The sequence below is a fragment of the Chenopodium album genome, chromosome 23, assembly GCF_948465745.1.
Source record: "Chenopodium album chromosome 23, dcCheAlbu1.1, whole genome shotgun sequence".
Taxonomy (NCBI): Eukaryota; Viridiplantae; Streptophyta; class Magnoliopsida; order Caryophyllales; family Amaranthaceae; genus Chenopodium; species Chenopodium album.
In genome coordinates, this window is record NC_137856.1 from 30525841 (window position 1) to 30547413 (window position 21573).

General features: G+C 34.8%; 4 protein-coding genes across 6 annotated transcripts; 2 read left to right on the plus strand and 2 right to left on the minus strand.

Moving 5' to 3' along the window:
- Positions 1-16: 16 nt before the first annotated feature.
- LOC145609352 (uncharacterized) lies at positions 17-853 on the minus strand. The gene has a single exon (XM_081664852.1). It carries the CDS (start codon positions 720-722, stop codon positions 231-233), a length of 492 nt encoding a protein of 163 aa, XP_081520978.1. The 5' UTR covers positions 723-853; the 3' UTR covers positions 17-230.
- A 1296-nt stretch (positions 854-2149) lies between these two features.
- LOC145608613 (uncharacterized) lies at positions 2150-4517 on the plus strand. The gene is made up of 2 exons (XM_081664227.1): positions 2150-2568; positions 3846-4517. The coding sequence occupies exons 1-2, from the start codon at positions 2209-2211 to the stop codon at positions 4248-4250; spliced, it is 765 nt and encodes a 254-aa protein (XP_081520353.1). The 5' UTR covers positions 2150-2208; the 3' UTR covers positions 4251-4517.
- A 433-nt stretch (positions 4518-4950) lies between these two features.
- On the minus strand, positions 4951-12690 carry LOC145608473 (uncharacterized). The gene is made up of 10 exons (XM_081664088.1): positions 12496-12690; positions 11391-11547; positions 11114-11297; positions 9852-9922; positions 8346-8483; positions 8173-8264; positions 7631-7902; positions 5726-5811; positions 5435-5536; positions 4951-5302 (listed from the first exon to the last, which is right to left on the minus strand). Exons 1-10 carry the CDS (start codon positions 12609-12611, stop codon positions 5141-5143), a joined length of 1380 nt encoding a protein of 459 aa, XP_081520214.1. The 5' UTR covers positions 12612-12690; the 3' UTR covers positions 4951-5140.
- Positions 12691-15264: 2574 nt separating this feature from the next.
- Positions 15265-21348, plus strand: LOC145607957 (putative GPI-anchored protein At1g61900). Of its 3 annotated transcripts, none has more exons than XM_081663550.1 (8): positions 15265-15709; positions 16224-16356; positions 16873-17727; positions 18714-18959; positions 19057-19077; positions 19417-19557; positions 20070-20117; positions 21079-21348. In XM_081663550.1, exons 2-8 carry the CDS (start codon positions 16308-16310, stop codon positions 21150-21152), a joined length of 1434 nt encoding a protein of 477 aa, XP_081519676.1. In that variant the 5' UTR covers positions 15265-15709; positions 16224-16307; the 3' UTR covers positions 21153-21348. The 3 variants fall into 3 exon arrangements, with proteins under 3 accessions (XP_081519676.1, XP_081519678.1, XP_081519677.1); XM_081663552.1 differs by having other exon boundaries at positions 19063-19077; XM_081663551.1 differs by having other exon boundaries at positions 16876-17727.
- Positions 21349-21573: the final 225 nt, after the last annotated feature.

Here is a 21573-nt window from a genome sequence, read left to right on the forward strand (position 1 = left end):
TAACCGAGTCAAAACATCGAAGCAACAAAGATTTGATGATAATCAAAAATAAAGATCGTGACAAATCTACAATGACAACAAAAATTTACATTTAAAAAGAACTAATTGTTTAAATTACAATATTCAACAAATTTGGGTGCATTCTTTTCACCAAAACCAACCAACCTTTATTAGTCCTTTTTTTTTTAAATCAGGTGAATAGAACGCATTCTTGATCTAATTAACTCGGTCTAACCCAATCCAAGATAAGCCGAAGTAGCAACCCCGAGCGCGTAAACCCCAATCAAAGAACCAACCAAACCACCACCAGCTCTCCCAACCAAACCAACCCCAGCAATCACAGCAACTCCAACACAAACCTTACTCGCCACCGCCTTCGAGGCATTCGAAACAACAGCGTCAGTAAACACAACAACAGCAAACTCTCTAAACTCGTCGGAACCTAGGGTTTCCTCCGGCGGAGAACTCCGGCGAATTGATCGGTACGCGCCGTCGATTTGCGCGCGTGAAGGAGGGGAAGGACACCACGTGGCAATCAGAGGGGAGGAGAGAGAATTGTGGAGACGGAGAGTGGCGTCGGAAAGTTGATAAGCGAAGATTTTGCCCGGAGAAGTGTGGTGAGTTAGGGTTTGGAGATCGGAGAAGATGGTGTTGCAGGAAGAGGTGAATTCTGGGGAGGAGCGAAAATGGTGGCTTACTTTCTTCGATGGTGATATCCCCATTGATGACAATTGACAATCGATTGTGTGGTGAATTGACTTTATTGATTTTAGAGATATTCTAATTTTTAAGCCTTATAATTGAAATATAAAGATTTTTAATTTTGTTTTAAGAAATTGAAGAACAACCATATACATTTTTTTTTTAAGGATTCTATGATATCCTAACCTTGATGTGTCAAGGTTAGGATATGTTGTGAGTAGGGTTTAGAAATGTTATAATACGGGCCTGTCTCATTGACTGAACTGAAATCAACGTATAAGAAAAGGCTCTACGTACTCTAATCTATTTTTATTTCGTTTCAAAAAAAAAAAAAAAAAAAATTATGTAATCGCCTTATTCGAACTTCAACACATGAACCTAATTACATTATAAATTTGTGTAACATATCAAATCAATTCCACTAGTAATTATTTTAAACCAACAATTTGGAAGGTGTATAAATACCACTTATATGTACAAAACTCAAATACGTCAAAGAAAACTCGGTCTAGTCTTCAAAAAAATAAAGAAAACTCGGTTTGACCAAAACGGATGTGAACATAAGAAACCAATCCAATCTAAATGGTTCTTAATTTAAAACAACGTTTGATAGGTGTATGAATATCACCCAAACATACGGAAACTTAATCACGTCAATGAAAACCCAGTCTGAACCAAAATCAATATGTACATGACAAACAATGTCAATCCGACTGATACTTAATTCAAATCAACAGTTTAATAGGTGTATGAATACACTAACATATACAAAAACTCAATCACATCAAAGAAAGCCCGGGATGAACCAAACCATTTACATCGATTTTGGATCATCTCGATTCTTTTTAAGGTTAAAATGAAATAATAAAACGTCTAAAATAATTCCCTTAAAAAAAATTGAATAATCAGTTTCATTTTAAAAAGTCCATATTATTATATGAAATAATAAAGCTAAGAAAAATTGTATAAAACCGATCAAAACCAACTTTATTTAGACTAGATCGACAATATCAATTCACTCCAGTTTTGATCCCTTTATAAAACTTGGTTGATTTCAAAATACCACGAATTATGTTTCACATTTTTAAATTCAGTCCAATTCAATTTAACCCAATTCAACATAGTCTTGAGTCGATGAACAACCCTAAACCTTTCACACCTAGGAATTACTTATTCTTTGGGCATGTTCTAATTTACTAAACTGAGTTGAACTAAACTGAACTAAACTAAATATTTTATGAGATGTGAAAATTATGAACTAAATTGAACTGAAGTAGAAGGGTCGGTTCTCCTATGTTGAAATTCAGTTCAGTTCAGTTCAGCTTCTAATTTCCTTCTCTTATAAAATATTCAGTTCACTTCAACTCAATTCAATCGATGAGAATAGCCGAATAGGCCCTTAGTATTTACTTGTAGAGTTTTTGGCCAAAAGAGAAACCACCAAATTCCTGTCTCATCTCCTAAATTCCCCACTTCTCTCTCACACACTTTGAACTTTTGAATGAAATGAACACTCTGAAACTCCAATTCACCCAATTGAACATCCCTCAAAAACACCCTTCAAATCACACCCAAACCCACCAATTTCCCAGCATTCTACATCTGGGTTTCTCAACTTTCTCAACAAGAACAAAAACAAGAACAATTACTTGTGGTTTGAGAAAAATTGGACCCAAAAAACCATTATGGAGGTCAAGCTTTCTTTCCACTGAAGCCATTCAAGCTGTTCATGCCCTTAAACTTGCCAAATCTCCTGATAAATTGCAGCATGTAATTCATACCAGACTTACTCGTTTATTAAAGGCTGATTTGTTGGATACTTTGACTGAACTTCAGAGACAGAATCACTTGGATTTAGCTCTTCAGGTCATTTCTTTCTCTCTTTTTAATTCAAAGTTTTAATCTTTTCTTTGTTTCTCCTTCGGTCCGGAATTAATAGTCGTGTTGATAGTGTAATTTGAACTAGTAATGCGACAACTGAATTCGAAATGGTGCTATCAATGATAATCGTAACTTGGGTTGAAATGGTTATATTATTGATAATTGTTTATGCCTTTATGGGTTTGGGTGGTGTAATTGGTGGATAAATTATTAGATTAAGTGGGGGAAAAAATTGGCCTGTTTTATACTTGAATGTTAGACTGTTTAGGCAATTGTTTGAATATAATTATCTGGTTAAATTAGTAATTGAAATAGCTGAAACCTATACAAGAATTCAATTAGATGGTTTTTTTTTTTTTTTTTTTTAAAAAAAAAAAAAAAAAAAAAAAAAAAAAAAAAAATAATTACTCCTTATTAGCAAAAGTTTTGGAGAAGGGGAAATTCTTCAACTATCAGCTGGTTGGAATTTATTTAATCTACAGTAGATGAAATAGCTTGTCATTTTAGATAGCATTACAGTTCAAAAAAAAAAAAAAAAGAAAATGGATTACTGAAAACTTCTACTCTACTAGTTTACCATTTGAATTACTTCACTTGAATTTGAATGCCAATTGTCAAATAGTTCCTTGATTTAGTAATTGGCTCCTTCGACCAACTAGAGGACCGAAAATCTTGTTCTTGAGACTAGTTGAAACATACGTTTCTAGTTATGCATGTATGCAGATCTGTCTGTATAGTGAAAAAGCTGCAGTTACTCTTCATTGTGTCTTGTCTGATCTTAGACAATAGAAGTGTATTCAAAGGTTGCTTCGGGTGCTTAAGTTTACTATCAGACTCGTCCATTATGTCTAGGAAGCAGTAAGAGAATTTCTATCTGAGATGGACTTTCAGTGCTTGGAGTTTGTCTTTTGTTGAGTTTTCATAAGATTTCCATGTTTGAGGTTTATAGTTTTGATTATTTTCAAGATTTCATACTTATAAGGGACAACTTGATGCTGCTTCAATATTTTCTTTGATGATGCATAGCAAATCTAAAATAGCCGAGGCATGATATTTGCAGAATTGGCATCTGATTGTCCCTTTTTCTTTTCTGTTTAACTTTCATGTCCCTGCCCGAAATCATTTCTTCATAACCCTAAGAAAGCACATCATGGTTTTGTAATCCCTTTTCTCCTTTTCATCATCAATACGTATATGTTAAGAACTTCTTCCGGTACAGTTTGCTGTTGTGTATCTCATCTGATTTGAAATCAGGACTCTAGGTGTTCGACTTTGTGAAGAAGGAATACAAGCCAGATCTCCCCCTATACTACGACATGATTCTACTGCTGGGAAAGAACAAGCTGATTCATAAGGCTGAAGAGCTTTTTGATGAACTGAAAAAAGAGGGTTTACAACCTGATGTAAGAGCATATACTGAATTGATCGGTGCTTATTTCCAAGTAGACATGGTGGAAAAGGCGGTGGAAACCTATAATGAGATGAAAGCTTCTGGTTGTATACCTGATAAGCTAACATTGATGATTATGGTAAGAAATCTAGAAAAAGCTGGCAAAGAAGAGCTAGCAGCGTCAGTGAAAAGAGACTTTGAAGAATATGTCGATGAACCAGAAAAATTTCTTGAAGAAGTAGAAAAAAAATATGGAAGAGATCTTAGCATCGTCTGATTTCATATTATGGTTTTACATGTGGTAGGACTGTGCAGAGACAGCAGACTGTGTATAGTTTTAGCCTTGTAGAAGAAAGGAAAATTCAAAGAAATTCTATAGTTGTCTGCATTTGAGCTGTAATAGTGTAAATTTGTTTTATCTTCAACTTCGGCTCTACTGAAGTCACTCATACGTGGTATATTTCTGTTTCTACAAATATCTGGTCCGCTGTTACAGACATTTCTTTGATGTTACCTTGAAATGCAAGTGTTTTTCTAAGAATTAGCTGAGCTAAGAAGTGATTGCTCTTGGTTCAGACTTCAGAGACATCAACCCGAGGAGGGAAGAAAAGTTGTGCTCTATAATCCCTGCTATGAACTGTCTAGTGTGTACTGTTTTATGTTACCAGACATTATCCTTTGCTTTGGTAGTACTAGTGGAGTAAAATTCTGTGTAACATTGGTGATACTGCAAGACCTTCCTATTGAAAAAGAAAAAAGAGAAGAACTTCTAGGTTACTTTTGTTGGATCAAGACATTTTCAAACTGTCTAGAACTTAACAAAAGGGAATTGGGTATAGGATAATAGAAACAAATGTTTGATTCACAAGGTTCTTTGAAGTACTTACGACGAAAAATATGATATTTTGCCAAGTAGAATCATACTCTCATCTGTATTTCCCTCATCTATTGAATTGAAATCGAATTACAATCACAAGTATTGAAAAAGTAAGGTACTTTGATTAGATGAAACATGCCATTGATTACATATCATGAAGAATCATGTAATCTAACACAAATGGTACAGGGCCAAATTATCAACAGTGTGATCTGATCTTTACCACTAGATGAACACAATAGGGAACATACAGGACTAAACATGTCAAAATATATATTTTGCCGCATTGACTAGCTAGCTAAATGGCTCGGAGAACTGTTGAACATGGTATGCCACATATAAGCTCTTGAAAGCACCATCTCCAATTCTTGATCTTGCCAATTGAGAGTTGGGAGGTGCTGAAGGAACATCACCATCTCCTGGAAATCAAGCTTGTGGATCTTATCGGACCACTGTGAAATACATGGACCAAAGTTAAGAGTCTTCCAAACGCTAAGCATGTATGATGTATCATAGATCAACTAAAACAATTGGCAAAACTTGTACTCTTATTCTTGGAAGATAAACCAGTAAAGTCAACTTACAGTTAATAGAAAACTGGCTGCTATGTACACAAGAAAATCAGGGAGTGCATCACCTTCTGCAAGATATGTATCCCAAAGGCGATTGACGAGGGAAAATGGAATCTAACAAAAAAAATATTTATTCTGTCAATTCACACAGGAAAGCTAGTCCAGTGTCAACGTTAAGGTCTGACGACTTAGATAGCATAATATATTATTGATATCTGTCTTATTTGATATGCAGCTCTTCCTTTTTCTCTTAAATCCAATCCAGAAAAATTTTAGCAAACATTAGAAGATGAGAGCACAAACCTCACGTATTAGAAGACAATTGAACCACCGAAACGCAAACTGGAGGAACTCAAGACCGTGCTCTTCCATATGTTTTGAAACAGGTTCTGATTGGTAAAATAAGAAATGAATGAGACAATTTTTGAGAAAGAGAGAGAGAGAGAGAGACGTAATGAATGTATGATAGCAACCCCACAGAATATGTTGTTTTTCTTGAATTTGGTTCCCTTTGCATTGTATGAGGGAAAAAAACCTGTTAAACTTCCTCTGAGTCTCTTTTCCTTTCTCTTTTATTTTTTTTTTTGGGGGGGGGGGGGGGGGGTGTTGTTGTTAAACACACTAAATCAGTCTTCCTCGTGAAAGAAGGCCACTCGAAGCACAGAAAAGAGGGGGTAAGAGGGGGGGGGGGTGGTTGCTGGGATTTGAGTAATTGACAAAGAGCCTCCCCCTCCACAACTTAATTACAATTAGGATGAAACAACATGTTCTAAAACACGGCCAAGAAGGCCTGTACAAAACGTTTTTATGAAGATTTCCATACATTTATTTTGTTAGTAACAAAAAGGAACTTCACCAAAACATAGATATATCATACATGTAATCCTATTTTCTTCTTTGTATTAATTATGTATATGTTCCAACTTCATAACCCGTCAAGAAATATAATGAGGAACTTTGAACATTGAAATTGCAGACACCACATAAAAATTTATTATGTATGAAAAAAGAAATGTGAAATAGCTTTTTTTGCGTGCATAGTGGAAGAACAATGTTGGAATGCAACTCCAAACAAATGCAGAATCAACTGTTTTCTAAATTCTAAGTATATTATGACATCTTCGCAAACTTAGCTACTCACATAGTAGTTAGTAACCATTTACCAATTACCTATTGGTGGCAACTAAAGATTAAGCTAGCTGCTAAGTAAAACTTTACATAACTGGACATGAATCAAATATTCATAGCAAAAGGGTGTAAACGTGACAAATTGTAAGTGAGTACAAAAACAATAATACACTAATGCTCTAATCCCCAAAAGGTACTTGCATTAGCCTCCCATAGAGATTGACCATAATATTAAATGATTAATGTCTATCCTTGATGCTTTGTTTGGATAGCAAAGAAGGAAGGAAAGGAAAGGGAGGGAAGAGAAAGGAAGGGGAAAGGTGAGCTCCAATTTCCCTTCAACTCGCTCCAATTTTGGAGAGAATGTTGCTTTTTAAAGAGGGGGATTTTGGACCCCCTCCCTCTCCTCCCCCTTCCCCCAATCCTTTACCCAAACAAGAGAAATTGCCCTTTTCCCTTCTCTTCTCTTCTTTTCCTTTCATTTCCTACTATCTAAACGAAGTGTTAATTCTAATTAGAGTAAAATGGAAACCTATGTTACTCAGACTCTTTCATTTACCTCACGTGTCCGGACACCGACACTTGGACACTTTGTTTTTAACTAAAAACACAACTTTTTTCAAGAAAATGGGCGAGTCCGATACTTAGACACCCATGTCTAATTTGACACTTCATCCGAGTCCAAGTAACATAGATGGAAACCACTCTTATGAATGTTAGTGCCTGAAGGAGCCTAGCGGTGTGTTTGGATTGAAGGAAAGGAAGGGAAGGGAAATGAAGGGATTGATTATCTTTCATTTGGATACAAATGAGAAAGGAAGGGAATTGGAGAGGAGAGAAATGGAGGGATTGAATTTTTATAGCAATGGAGAGATTAAAACTCATCTTTTTTCCCTCCCCTTCCCTTCCCCTCCCTTTCCCTCCCTCCCTTTCTTTTCCTTCCCTTTTTAATATCCAAACACACTGTAATGGTGAGCAGTGTAATGATTTTAAAGATGCACGGGAGAAAAAACATACAAGCATAATGAGAATGAAAAAAAAATGGCAAAAAAAAGTAGGGAACTAATGACAAAGACATACCATCAATCCTCCGAACCAGTTCTCTTAGTTTAAAAACAAGTCTCTGGATTCCTGGTTGGGCAAATGTGTAATGGTCTTGCATACCATCTAGCAATTTTGAGAGGCACCAATAGCAGTCAGCCTCAACATCAGCAATTTTATCTTTGGATAGGTCCAAAGATGACCAAGTGTCAATGCTTCCTTCTAAGTGTTCGGACAAGAATACAACCAGAAATGGTGTCACAAGATCATTTATTCCTTGAACATATCCACTAGCAGGATGACGGATGGCCCTGGTGAGACAATTTATCATGCTGAAATGAGCATAAGAACACTAGAGGATATTGAAACATATCAACAACCAAGAACAGAATGTAGATTAAAGAAAATTATTGATTATACAATGCTCGCAAAGCCCTCATTTAACACGTCAACAATGAATACAAAGTACTGTTTTTTTTCTGTAAAATAGGTCACATGTATCTCAAAAAATATTCAGCACTCAGACATAAGATCTTGCCAAGTCAATAGATGAAATAGAGGAAATAGAAATTACTACAGACCAACTGTAGAGTATCCGCTCCAAAGACTTCTGGACAGCAGGTTGCTGAAAGAAAGTTACATCAGGTACCGTTCTGGGACAGTCAACTTGAATCTGTCAACAACAAAGCAAGCCCATGAGAAAGCAGAATTAATCACGACTCTAGAAAGAACATGAAAAAAGAATAGAACAAACCTGGCGAAGCATGTTGATTTCATCATCTGAACGTTCGCTATCTGGGATATCATAATACTGTGCCACACAGTCAAGATACTCGAGACGTTTCCTTCTCAGAACTCCTTCCCTTCTATCTGAATTAGGTGGTGCATATCCCTGTTGTCAGTTCATGCTCAAACTTATAACCAATTAAAATACATCCATTAATTCGTTTTACAACTGAATAAATATGCAAGCAGAAACAAAAAATTAAAACATATTTCAGGATTTGTGCTGTGCAATTAACAACTTGAGCCCTCACCATTAGAAAAAAAAAACAAAATCAGAAGATATTGCTTTATAGTTTATATTTACCAAATAATAAAAGATATCCTTTTAAAATTTGTAGAGTACAAAAATGTGAGACATCATGACTACTTGTGAATGCAATAATGCATGGTTCTCTCAACGCACACAAAGACATTGACTACTTTTGAATTCTTGTTACATGCAAGAATTAATTTACAAAAAACTACGTTATATGTCATAGCTTGGGACATAATGCAGTATGTTATAAGTCCCAGTAAATGCACTCTACCTCAAATAGAAAATTACCAATACTTTCGAGTTTCAACTAGTAAAGACTCTGATTACAAAATTAGGTGGGAGTATCACCTAGAAACATTGGAGAAATGGAAAACTAGAATGCAAGGTAGTAAGGAACTGAGATCACTTGCACTAGAAGGATTTGGTAGGAACAAATGCTTGAAGCTTACGTGCTTATCCTTTCAATCTTGTATCATTGACTAAGTAAAGATAGTGCAAAGTGTTTACAGCTTCAAAAAAAAAAAAAAAAAAAAAAAAAAAAAAAAAAAAAAAAAAAGAGGTCACCGATTGGCCCTGAGAATAAGCATTGACAGACAAAATATGCAGACAAGATACTCATGACTCTAAGCCTCTATGGCACCAACAATTCTCACTTGTCCGAGAATTATCAATGAACAAGAAAAACTAGGGGAAATGATTAAGCAGATGAAGTGAGCACATATATTGCCTTTTCTTTGCCTTGAAGTTGCTCTTTTTCCTCACAACACAACTCTGTAAGTAATTCAACTTACAACCCAAGAAGAAACTATGGTTAACAATTTTACATACGGAGAAAACACAAATATTTCTCTTTCTTTGCCTCAAAGTTGCTTTTTACCTACAACACAACTCTGTAAATACTACAACTTACAACCCAGATCTTCAAATTTTCTAGGGTATTAACCAGCTTTATGCATACCCACATCGGCTACACGTTCTACAAACTCAACTTGCATATATGATGTTCCTTTAAAAAAAAATTAAAAAAAAAAAAAAAAAAAAGACCTTGCATATATGATGAAGTTGCTAAATGTGTTCTGACTTCTTATGCCTCCCAAATTTCAATATCTTATTGCTGCTAAAAGCTAAAAGAAGGGTCAGAACCTGGGCCATACATGTGAAGGAATGTGCCACTGAGTTCTTAACAATGAAACAGATAATCATATAGTATAATCTTACCAAAAGAAGTCTCCAGACAACAGGCCGCATGTAAGATGGCACGCCATTCCAAGCTAGTGCCCGTAGTTTATCTGCAAAATGGAAAACAATTAGAAGGAAATTCTATGAGTTGATAGTTCATATTCAGAGCTCAAAATATCAATTGAGTAAAGCAAGAAAGAGCTATTGGAGATTCCTAAATCAGATACTAGAACCATAAGCAGACTATATATGTAATATAATGAAATTTACAAATTCGTAGACAGGCATTCAGAAGTAAGACAGCTTGAGATATATCAAACACTCACTTCAGACATCAACACGTAATAATAATCAATCCCCACCAAACAAATTAGGAACATGCAAAGGAGCACCTGACAGATCATCCATTTGAAATTATAGATATTAAAAGACAATGTATTTGATTCAGGCAAAGATGTTTTAGTAATCCAGGACAATGAAATCCTCTACCCATCCCAAGAGTACATTTTTCAAATTGCATTTGCCCCTGCTCCTAAACCTAGTATCTATGACAACCAATAACAGAGCTCGTAGAGAAGTTTAGTAGGAGCTGTGTCACAAAAGAAGCTCCATAATAAAAGAAAATAATTAATTAGTTATTTGAGACACAAAAGCCTCCATAAAAAAATCAGCTATTTACAACTTTACAGGAATTTGGAAAAACGCATTTATATCAAGCAAGTTAAGTCAAAATCCCACTTACAAGAGAAAAGGACCAAACACAAGTTAGTTCAACCAGTGATGATCTAACCTAACAAAAGATTAACCTACAATGAGGTAGCATGAGCTAAAAAACATGTGACACAATGAGCCCAACATTAATTTTATAATGTTTATGCTTCAAAACAATGCATATACTATTACTTCAAAGCATATTCTTGCTGTAGCCAGAGGAGCATGTAACAAAAGCCTGCAAGTATAGGCAGCTCCCTAGAGGTCCCACACAAAGACCAATTACTACAGAGAAAAGACTCTCCCTTTAGCCTTCAAGGTGAGCCACAGACTTGTACTGGCTAGCCAACAGTTCAAACAAGAAGTAATCTACAGCAGCAACCTTAGGCAGCTTCCTATTCAATAATTTTTGACTAAGAACTGGAGTTACACTATCTAAAATTCTAAATAGGGGTTAAAACAATAAAACCTACTACAAGGTTATTTTATTCACGGGTGCATATCTAAATAACACGTATAGCTCTATACTCTTGTCTGACAAATAATAAGCAACCAACATTCTAGTATGACACTATGAATTGTTATCGTACCTAAAGTAACTGTTGGTGCCGAAAGCTCCTTTTTAAACTTCATAACCCTTGCAGTATCTGTAGCTCTTGCGCTCAACAAAGTCTTCTGGGACTCTTTGGATGAATTGACAGGAGACGGTGAAGGTTTTGACTTACTGAGAGCAGAGTCATTAGACTCATTACTATCAGCACTTGGAGACTGTTCCTGCATCCAAAATCATATATTTAAAATTGGTTCAATAATACCATAAGCCACAAACAAATGAAAGTGCACAAGGAGAGATTCCATTCATCTTGCCTCAACAAATTTATCCTCCTGTTCACTTGGTCCAGCATCATTTTGAGAGTAACTCCTTTCGTATCCCCGGGGAGAGCCATGTATGCTAGAGGTGTCAAAAGGTTCTGTTCGGCGACTCAGCAATACTTTACCAGGAAAACTACGTCCTTTAAGAAGCCTGTAATGAACCATATCAGAAGTAAGAGAATGCACAGCATAAAACCAGTTCTAAACCATGTCTTTACATACTTAAGTTAAAGGCAATAAGCTCGATACTCTGATTCTAGGGCAATACAAATAGCAATTTAAGAACATAAAAGTGATGCAACATTTATAATGAAGTAAAAAAGCCAAGTCTCATACATTCATACTAATACTATTTTGCAAACAGAAGATGCAGTCCAAGTTTCCATCAAGTATGAATAAGCATCTCTATGCAAACAATCAAATTCCAATCATTTTTACCTCACTTTCAATCTACAATAATCAATCAATGTACTTACCAAATGACAATAAAATTCTACATCAAAATATCAGATTTCAGATGGTTAAAGACCCCCCATAACATTCGAATAGCTGAATTCGGATCAGACGGCAAGAGAGTACATTATAAAGTAGAATCCTTTCTTAATGTACAATGAACCGCACAAATTCCATAAAGCATAGTTGCCCTAGTATAGTGATTTTTTATTTTTTTTATATGTTATAAAAAATAACAATGAAAAGGAACAAATGCGTGTATCTGGAGAAACCCAGAAATCCAGTTAACTAAGCCTACTTGTGAATTGTGAATTAACCAAAACATTGAACTTAAACAATATAGATAAAAATGAAAGATCAGTCGATGAACAAAGGGAAATTTGCTCATAATTCTAACCACAATTTTCACATAAATCAAGAACACCCAAAAAGCAACAACACCCATCTAATCTCACACAGAATCAAAAGAGATCTGAGAACTTTTCCCAAATGGGTATTCAAAAAATTACAAGAAAAACTCAAAAAAAATCATGCAAATTATCAAAAATTATGAATTTATAAAGACAGATCAAATCTAATGAACAAGGGTGTTCAAAAAATCAAATCTTAGCAACAAATATAAAAAGATGAGAGAAATTAAAAGTACCCTTGAACACTTTTGAGGGTTTGGTTGAAGCGTGAATCGAGAGTAGCAACAGGGTCTTTGTTGGTATCATTATCATCAGCTGGGTCGTTGTTGATGTTGTTGACAGTGTTCTTCATTTTTGTTACACTTCTCTGTAACGAGTAACGACCATTTTTATATATATCTGCCTTTATTTTTCTTGTATTTTAAGGCTTTTGTTTCATTTTTTTTTACTTGCAAAAGGCCAAAAAGTATCACCCATTTTAGCTCCTGGCATTAAATCATCTTGTTTAGGTGTAATTACAACTTCCAACATTAATACAGGTGTAGTGGTGTGTTTTTCTTTCCTTAAATTAGTTTTTTTTAAGAAAAAAATGTTGTCAATTACTCAATTTAATCTTTGATATGAGGTACGTTGTAGTATAAAGTTGTTCGTCAATGTTACATGTTATATTGGCATACCACTAAGATTATGTAACTTGTGCAATAGATCATATTATGTAGGTGCTCTAAATTGATATGTAATGTTGCAAATGTATAATAAAACAAATTTTAAAGAGATTATTTTAAGAAAGGTATCCAATAATTCGGTTTACTGTATTATCATTCCTGCAAGAATTGTTGATATTGATATCCTATAATTCGGTTTACTGTATTATCATTGTCACTCTTGCTTGTATTGCTTCAACATCATCGACTACTCGTTCTCAACTTCTCATAACAAGGCGTGTGCAACGATGTTGAGTGTAAACAAGGAGGGCTTTTGAGCATGAGCAAGGAGTCTTGTGGTCACAATTTCCTTGATGCTATAGCGGCTATATAAGGCATCTTCCCATGCTTGTATGTGTACGTACTTATATTTATGCACGTGCTTTGGTGCAAAATTGCATCATTGGGTGTTATTTCCTAACATTAACTATATTTAATACTTGTTGCACATATGAAAAGAAAAGGCTTATTTAGATCAAGCGTTCATAATTCAGGATTTGCTTGTAATTGACACTTGTCCTACGACAAAAGTTATCAAAGTCACGGCAACATTATTTTGGGGCATGATTTTTTGTTAAGACTCGTTTAATTTTTAAGCACTTTTCCATTTTTGTTCAACACGCTACTTTGACACACACTTTAAAGATGATCCATATTAGGTGAATGGATAAATTTGGTGGAATATTTTGTTAACTTATTACAAATTTAAATTATAGGTTAATTCGTCCAAGTTGTTAAGTGATTTACCTTTTTCTAATAATTTACTCAAATAGTGTGGAAGAAAGTGTGTGGCCTCCAAAGGGAAAGTATAAGAATATTGGCATTGCCTTTGGTTGGTTGCATTGTAGTGATTTTCCTTTGGAGACATCAGTTTTACTTAGCGGATAATGAGCAATTAAGCACGACTTGTATGAGTTAGAGAGGCAAATGTGATATCACATACTTCTAGGCAATTTATCAAATGAAGCTAATTTAAGTCTATGTTCTCCTTTTGTTTAAGTCAAAATAGTTCAAATAAAATAAGCTTAGACAGAATAAGCTCTAATAATCTCATACACACTCAAAATTCAAATAGATTTAATAAGATCCAAATAATACCGTATATAGAAAAAAAATGATAAGGATACACCATAAAATACATATGAAATGTAAATTAGGTACTCCGTAATTCATTAGCCTTGTAACATCTAGTTGCAAACTATATATGATTCGGTTAAAACAAACTTTTTTTTGATGCACACTGAAAAAAAAAAGTAACTATGGTTATTTAAAATCAAGTCTCTTATTGCTTCACAAAAACATAAAATAAAATAGTGTTGCTGATATCAAGTCCCCAACATGAAACGTGACACAATGACATTATAATCAAACAATTAAATATATTTAAGGACTTTAAAGATCTAGAAGTTGAAATCTCTTAGGTATTACTTGCACAACGCTATCAATAAATGAATTATTTTTAACACTTAAAGCTCTTTTGAGCTCCTAGGCAGAGTAGAGCAAATTTTAGCATCACAGAGCATAGCAGGTGGCAGCATATCATATATAGCAAATTAGATTGAGTCGGCAGAGCAGGGCTTAATAGACTAGAGCATATTTCAACAAAGCATTGTAAAATTTTAGCCGTATAGAGCAACTCTAAAGAACAAGGCCTTAATTAGCATTATCCATCTATCCAATTAATTAAGGTATCACAATTACTTGTACTCCCTCCGTCCCAATAAGAACGACCTTTTTGGGTTGATTACGCGGGTATTAAGGAAATTAAGTAAAAAGAAGTAAAAGTATATTGGAAAGATAAATTTACATGACGTTTGTAAAAAAATAGAGAGCGAAAGTAATAAAATAACATGGAAAATCAAATTTTTATATGGGGAAGCTAATTTTGAACAATTATTGTATGAAATTGGTGGGTGTTTTAATGCAAATGGGTCATTCTTTTTTAGACAAAGTTTTGGCCAAATAGGTCGTTCTTTTTGGGACGGAAGGAGTACTAAGTTAACATTTATAGATTTTTAATTTTTATACAACCATAAACCATAAACCATGAAGAATTGTTATGCTACAATAAAAAAAAAAAATTAAAAAAAAAAAAAGTAGATTAAAACCAATTATAATCCAACATCACATGATGTAACATGCTGTTAAAGAAATCAAATTATTTTATCTTAATGGACCCACTTGAGCAGTAAAAATTAGACCAACAAATGCCAGAATCCAATGGCTCACAATCTCATCATCTTCCTTAATCCAACCCCCAAAAACCAGGTTTCAGTAACCTTAATCAAATGACCCAAAAGATTTGGGATACTATTACCAAAATATTTGGGGTACCCTTTTTCAGTTTTTCTCTCTAAAAGAGGAAAGTAAACTTTCTCTCTCTTCCCCACAAAACCATCTTTCTAGAGAGAGAAAAAGGCAAGCACTATTCTGCAACAGAGACTGCTACTACTGATAATAACACTTTCTCTCTCTTACCCGCCAATAATTATGACTAGAATTTTTTAGGGTTCATAGATTTGTAGCAAAATTTTTGGTTTCTGGGTTGATTGTGAAATCAAGAAATCAATTTGGGGTTTTTTTTGGGTAAAACCCTAAAAATAAAGAACTTCCCTTTTTACATTATATTAAAGTTAAAAGGAATAGTTTGCATTGACAGAGGAATCTTCTGGAATCAGCCGTTAACAAATCATCATTCACATTTGGGGTTCCCTTTTTCTGGGTTTGTTGCCTTTTCTCATTTGAGGTATGTTTCTCTATGTTTAATGCAATATTTAGCTCTTCTTCAATTAGATTTTTGTATTTTTTTTTGCTGTTTTTATATCTTGTTTTAGATGTTTGACATGATTTTTTTTTTCTTGGTTTTTGTGATTTTCTTAGTTTGGGGAAATTTTTGATTTGGATTTGATTTGATAATCTGGGTAATCTAGTTGGTTTGATAAAAAGGGTCTTTTTTGTTTTTGTTTTTTTCTTATCTGGGAAAATGGTAAAATTTATCAGTTTCAGAAGTTAATTTGATTAGTCCTTGAGCTAAACTAGTGATTTTTAAGTTTGAATTGTAAATTTTACCATGCCCAGTTTATGTCAGATTAGGTGTTGGTAAAAAAAAAATGTAATTTATGTACTTGATTGATATTTGAGCAACCAAGTAACAATATTTTATGGTTTAATATGGTATTTTTGTAGTTTAGATTGTATTTCTGTAATTTTTAAGTTCATGTACTAGCCAAAGCTCAACTTCATTGTTCTACTATGGACAGGCTTTGTCTTATGGCTCGGATAAGTCATTGGACCGTCGAATTTATATCTTGAAGGTGTGTCTTCGAGGATCTCGATGTTGCCTAATGGTTAGTGGCACTATGGACTGTAGAAGGACGGTGGATCGTCTCAAGGGTAAAGAGATCTTCTGATTTTGCTGACTTGCTGTAGCTGTTTTATGTTTTGTCTGTGGTGATCATGATTTGTCTATAATTTGCTGCCATTCAAACCACAGTAGTGTCTAACTTCTTAAGTCCGTATTAAATGATATAATGCTTTGCTTGAGATTTTGATCTTGTTGTTTATGTTTTTTGCTATAGACTATGTGGAAATTGTTGTAGATGATGTCTCAAAATTGGTTGATGATTTTGCTGGATTGTGAGTGGAGACTATTCATCAAATACATGTATTGCTATTTTCGTTTTGTGAATATCCTTGTTGAGGATCCATATCTTAGCTTACTATATCCTGCTTGTTGTTGCTAGATTTTACATAGCTTACTATATCCTGCTTGTTGTTGCTAGATTTTACATAACTTATGTTGTTGTTCTGCTTTGTATATTATAGCTTCTTGTTCTAAATATGCATGTCTCTGTATATTTCATCTCACTAAATCATCATCTCTTGTCAATGCATTCTTAATTTTCATAGCAGGTACTTTATGCCAGAGGTTATTGTTATTTACTATCTGGTTTTCCACGCTCGAAGATGCGGTGTTTTTAAAAGTGCTAGCTGAACAGCATCATCTTCCTTCTCATCATAAGCTTGATAAGTTGCCGACCACAGGAGCTTTTCAACCTATTCAGATATCACCATCTGTCATTCCTCATGATCCAATTCCCGATGAATCTAATCCTCCAATGTATCCTAGATTTCCAATGATATACAAGCCTGTATTGACGGGGAAATGTCCTGTAAACTTCTCCGCCATATCAGACGTCATTGAGAGAACTGCTCTTGATTGTTCTCAACCGTTAGCATCCTATGTTGGAAATGTCATATGCTGTCCCCAATTTAGTAGTCTGCTCCGTATTTTCCAGGGTTACCACAGCACAATTTCCGATAAGTTGGTTTTTCAAGATGCTACTGCTGATGATTGTTTCTCAGACATTATTAGCATTCTTGCTAGCAAAGGGGCAAATAGCTCCATTTCACGGCTCTGTTCTGTTAAACCATCAAATATTACGGGGGGATCCTGTCCTGTGAAAGATGTAAATTCGTTTGAAAAAATTGTGAACACAAGTCTGTTGTTAGATTCCTGCAGCACAGTTGACCTTCTAAAGGAGTGCTGTAGACCTGTTTGCCAACCTGCAATTACAGATGCTGCACTTCAGCTCTCAGGACAACTAGCAGCCAGTGATGGAAAAAATGCGGCAGGAGGAGCTATAAATATTGACACTCTTAATGATTGTAGAGGAGTTGTGTTTTCATGGCTTTCAAGGAAACTTTCAGCAGATGCCGCAAATACTGCTTTCAGGATAGTTTCTAGTTGTAAAGTCAATAAAGGTACAGTATTTGATGTTTGTATTACTGATGTGTTGAGCATAATACTGCCATTAGATGTAGTATCTTGAGTCTGCTTTTTGACTTCTTTTGCTCTTTTTTTGGTTATAATGTCTTTATACTAGATGGGTTTCTTTATCTTTGTTTTGCATTATATCAAGGTAATACTGAGAAGAAAAAAAATCTCCTTTATCGTCCCTTAGGATAATATTGATTATTTGCGAAAAGGTATAGGGGTTCAGAGGAAATAGAAGTGCTCTGAACATCCATCTATTGTCACTTTCCCAGTGTTAATTGAAGGCAAAGGTTTTCTCTGCGTTAATTAAGATTGTCTTGAGAGCTCCTTTCTTCTCAATTTTCTCCTTTTTCATGTTTTACCTGCTTTTAATAGGGATTCCAAGAACTTTTTATTTTCTTACTGACATATTTTATTGGCTTCAAGCTGAATCATCGTCATAACACTTTGAGTTAATCTATCAATAATAGTCTCTCTGATGTTGCTGCCTGTTTTATGATCTCACTTTTCAAGGATAACAACTTATGCATGTTGTAAATTCAAATAATATAAATCCATATGAGTAACAACTTTTTGAATTTGCTGATATATTAGTTTAGGGCTTTATTATTTTCATGTGCCAGTATATAGTAGCAAATAAGCCCGTCTTTGATTTAGCTCTTCCCTGTGTCACTATAGAGACATGATTGTATCTCAGGTACTTGCATACTGAAATTGATGACTGATTAGTGATGCCTGCTGAGCAGCTGGAGGCAAATAAGGATATGATAGATTATGTACATATTACACTCCATGGATTATTAACTTTTATTGCATTATATTAACAAAGAGTACGGCCGAAAGGTCATTGTTATTGTTTAGACTTGAGAGTTTAGTTTGGCGACTTTACAAACTGGGCTATTGATCTTTTGAGAGATATAATTTCTTGCTGAATTGAATTATTTAGCATCTAATTAGTGGTTTCTTTATGTAGTTTGTCCGTTGCAGTTCAGACATCCATTAGAAGTAGTTGAGCAATGCCGTAACACAGCTGCTCCTGGTCCTTCCTGTTGTAGCTCTTTAAATAGCTATATTAATGGGGTTCAGAAGCAAATGCTGATTACAAATAAGCAAGCTATCATTTGTTCAACTATGTTTGCATCAATGTTACAGAAGGCCGGAGTTATGGCAAATGTTTATGAACTTTGTGATGTGGACTTGAAAGATTTTTCTATCCAAGGTACAAAGATAACTCTATTTTTGATTTATTTAGCTGTATTGCTTCTTTTTATATCAGTCTGACTTTATAATTTTCCTTGCATGGATCTATGACGCAGTAACAGCATATGGGCAGCAAGGTCTGTACTTTTTCTTCTCTGAGATATGTGTATTTTAATGATACTCCCTCCGTCCCTAAAATAAAAGCCTCTTTCTCTTTATTATGTGAGTAATAAATGCCAGAAAGAGGCTTTGTATTAAGGGACGGAGGGAGTAATATTTATTGACTATGATGTCTATGGATTTTCCCATGGAGTTTCAATGAGCTCCATCAATGAATTTTTGAAACTTGCGTCTTTTTCCCCTTTTGTCAGAAACTGTCTGTCTGTCCTTGTTATTTTGCGCTTTGACTTTGCTCTTTTTTTTTTTGCCCCCTTTTGTTCTTTTGACACCTGGTTCTCACTCTTCTGGAAATGCAGGTTGTCTACTCCGAAGTCAGCCAGCAGATATTGTGTATGACAATGTAACAGGCTATAGTTTCACTTGTGACTTAAATGACAATATCGGAGCTCCCTGGCCTTCATCATCTTCTATGTCATCCTTTTCCCTGTGTGCTCCAGGTAAATTGGAAAAAAAACTCTCTAGTTCTAGTTTTGTTTGTTACTATGTTATGGGTCAACCAATATCATTGTCATCCTTCCCTCTCTTTTTGCAAGGGTCAGATAAGTGCTCTATCCTTCATCCAGAGGCTTTATTGGCAATGGGCATTAGTACTGATAGATGAAGAAAACTTAACCTACCATATTCCACTCCAAAACATGCCATAACAATATGCATTCGAAGAATTTCACAAAACCATTTGATTGACCTTTGTTTGGGGATGAATCATCTAAGCATATCAAATCATCTAAGCATTCTAAGAATTTCACGAAACCATATTCCACTCCAAAACATGTCAAATCAAATTATACCACATACTTCCAACTTAATTTGGGATGTATTATTCGGAAATGGTAGAGCTAGTGATTAGATGCCCCTATCTATCTGAAGTGTGCTCCTTTTTTAAGTTGGGCTCACTACTACTGTGTAAATATGACAATATCACCTAATTTATTTTGTGCTGTATATGCAGAAATGTCATTACCTGCTCTTCCAAAGTCAAAGCATTCAGGAAGTCACGGTATGTCTATAACCTAACACCATTTATACTGCAGCTTTATTTTATAGTGTTTACATATTATTTTTGGCTGTTAGTTTTCACATTTCTGTCCAAAGCCCTTAACTAGTGAAGAGTGCTTTGTTTGTGAAGTTGAATTACTAATAACAACTAAGTATGCCCTTATCTAAGAGAGTCAAATGCTAATGTTTGTTTGGAGAATATAATGATTAATTTTCATTTCTTGTTATGGTAGTTGTATGTCGCTGTCTATGAATGTTTTCAGTTTGTGCGAGCTCCAGTGACACAGCAATGGGTGTTGAAAATGATATGCTTACACATAGTGATGGCATGTTGTTATTGCAATGCTGAGCCTATGTTCAAATTTTGTGTGGAATGGTTTTAGCAATCACTTGAACTAGATCACAAAAGCATCAAACAACTTACACATCCACAGTTGTGCAATTTGGTGTGTTGTTCACTTGTACTTTACATTATAGGCTTAAGAAGATCTTCGATGTCTATTTTTTAAAATGTAGCAATTAGTTCATGAGTATTTTATTAAATCTATCAATACAGTAATAAAATAGTGACACTTTTTATTATTAACCATTTATAAAACCAAGCTGAAATTTTGAAAATTGTAACCTTGATTCCGGGAAAAGAAGAGGGGGGGGGGGGGTGGAGAATAGTCTTTTCAAAGTCTTGGATTCCACCCAACTTTGATTACGACCCTTCACTGGAGTTCAGTTTAAATGTATATTCAAGAGCCCTTCTACGGAGACACGGAGTACTAATTGAAATTGGAAACTGACTGGGATTATTGTTTGTGATTATTGTTTTATTTATTGTGCTACCTTGTCTTTTATGTCTGAAGTCGATTAAGGCTTCTGATCAATTGCCTGAAATTTAAGCCATACTTTACTAGCCTTTTAATATCATATGCTAATTGGCTGACATGCATGTGCTACGGTTAATTTTGCAGGCTATCATCGTGGTGGACGGGAGCTCAGTATACCCATTTTCCTAGTTTTTGTAATCAGTGTAATTTTGTACTGAGTATATTTTGTCGCGAGAGGGAGGAATGTAGGCGAGTTTGTATCTGGTCGAGAAGGGCATATGGGGAGTGTAGTTTGTTGCTAGGATTTGATGTATATTGTTAGATAAAACTTTTTCATGTATAGTAGCTGCTGTTTTTTTCCACAAATGTTCTATTATTTCTTTTTCTTTCCTTAATGTTGCTCTATCTTGTCTATGTTTTCTTGTTGTATCCTTAATACAGCTGGGTTTGACTTATCTAGTTTGCATTAGGTAGATGAATTAATAATGGAATGACAGGAATCAACAAGTTAGCTGTGGAATGTGGAGAATGTTTGAGGGACAGGTTGTCCTTAAAGAAGTGCCCTTCATTTCAATCAAAAAGGTCATCTCATTCTTATAGGTGGTTGGATCCCTGTTTTCTAGTCGCGAATTCTGTAAA

Bases quoted from the DNA above. Each gene is read 5' to 3' on its own strand.
- LOC145609352 (XM_081664852.1), bottom strand. From the start codon at position 722: ATGGGGATATCACCATCGAAGAAAGTAAGCCACCATTTTCGCTCCTCC.
- LOC145608613 (XM_081664227.1), top strand. From the start codon at position 2,209: ATGAACACTCTGAAACTCCAATTCACCCAATTGAACATCCCTCAAAAA. The intron at 2,569-3,845 runs GTCATTTCTTTC...TCAGGACTCTAG, and splicing joins ACTTGGATTTAGCTCTTCAG to GTGTTCGACTTTGTGAAGAA.
- LOC145608473 (XM_081664088.1), bottom strand. From the start codon at position 12,611: ATGAAGAACACTGTCAACAACATCAACAACGACCCAGCTGATGATAAT. The intron at 11,548-12,495 runs GTACTTTTAATT...GGTTCATTACAG, and splicing joins ACCCTCAAAAGTGTTCAAGG to GCTTCTTAAAGGACGTAGTT. The intron at 7,903-8,172 runs GTCTGTAGTAAT...TTGTCTCACCAG, and splicing joins GAGCGGATACTCTACAGTTG to GGCCATCCGTCATCCTGCTA.
- LOC145607957 (XM_081663550.1), top strand. From the start codon at position 16,308: ATGGTTAGTGGCACTATGGACTGTAGAAGGACGGTGGATCGTCTCAAG. The intron at 19,078-19,416 runs GTCTGTACTTTT...CTGGAAATGCAG, and splicing joins AACAGCATATGGGCAGCAAG to GTTGTCTACTCCGAAGTCAG. The intron at 19,558-20,069 runs GTAAATTGGAAA...CTGTATATGCAG, and splicing joins CTTTTCCCTGTGTGCTCCAG to AAATGTCATTACCTGCTCTT.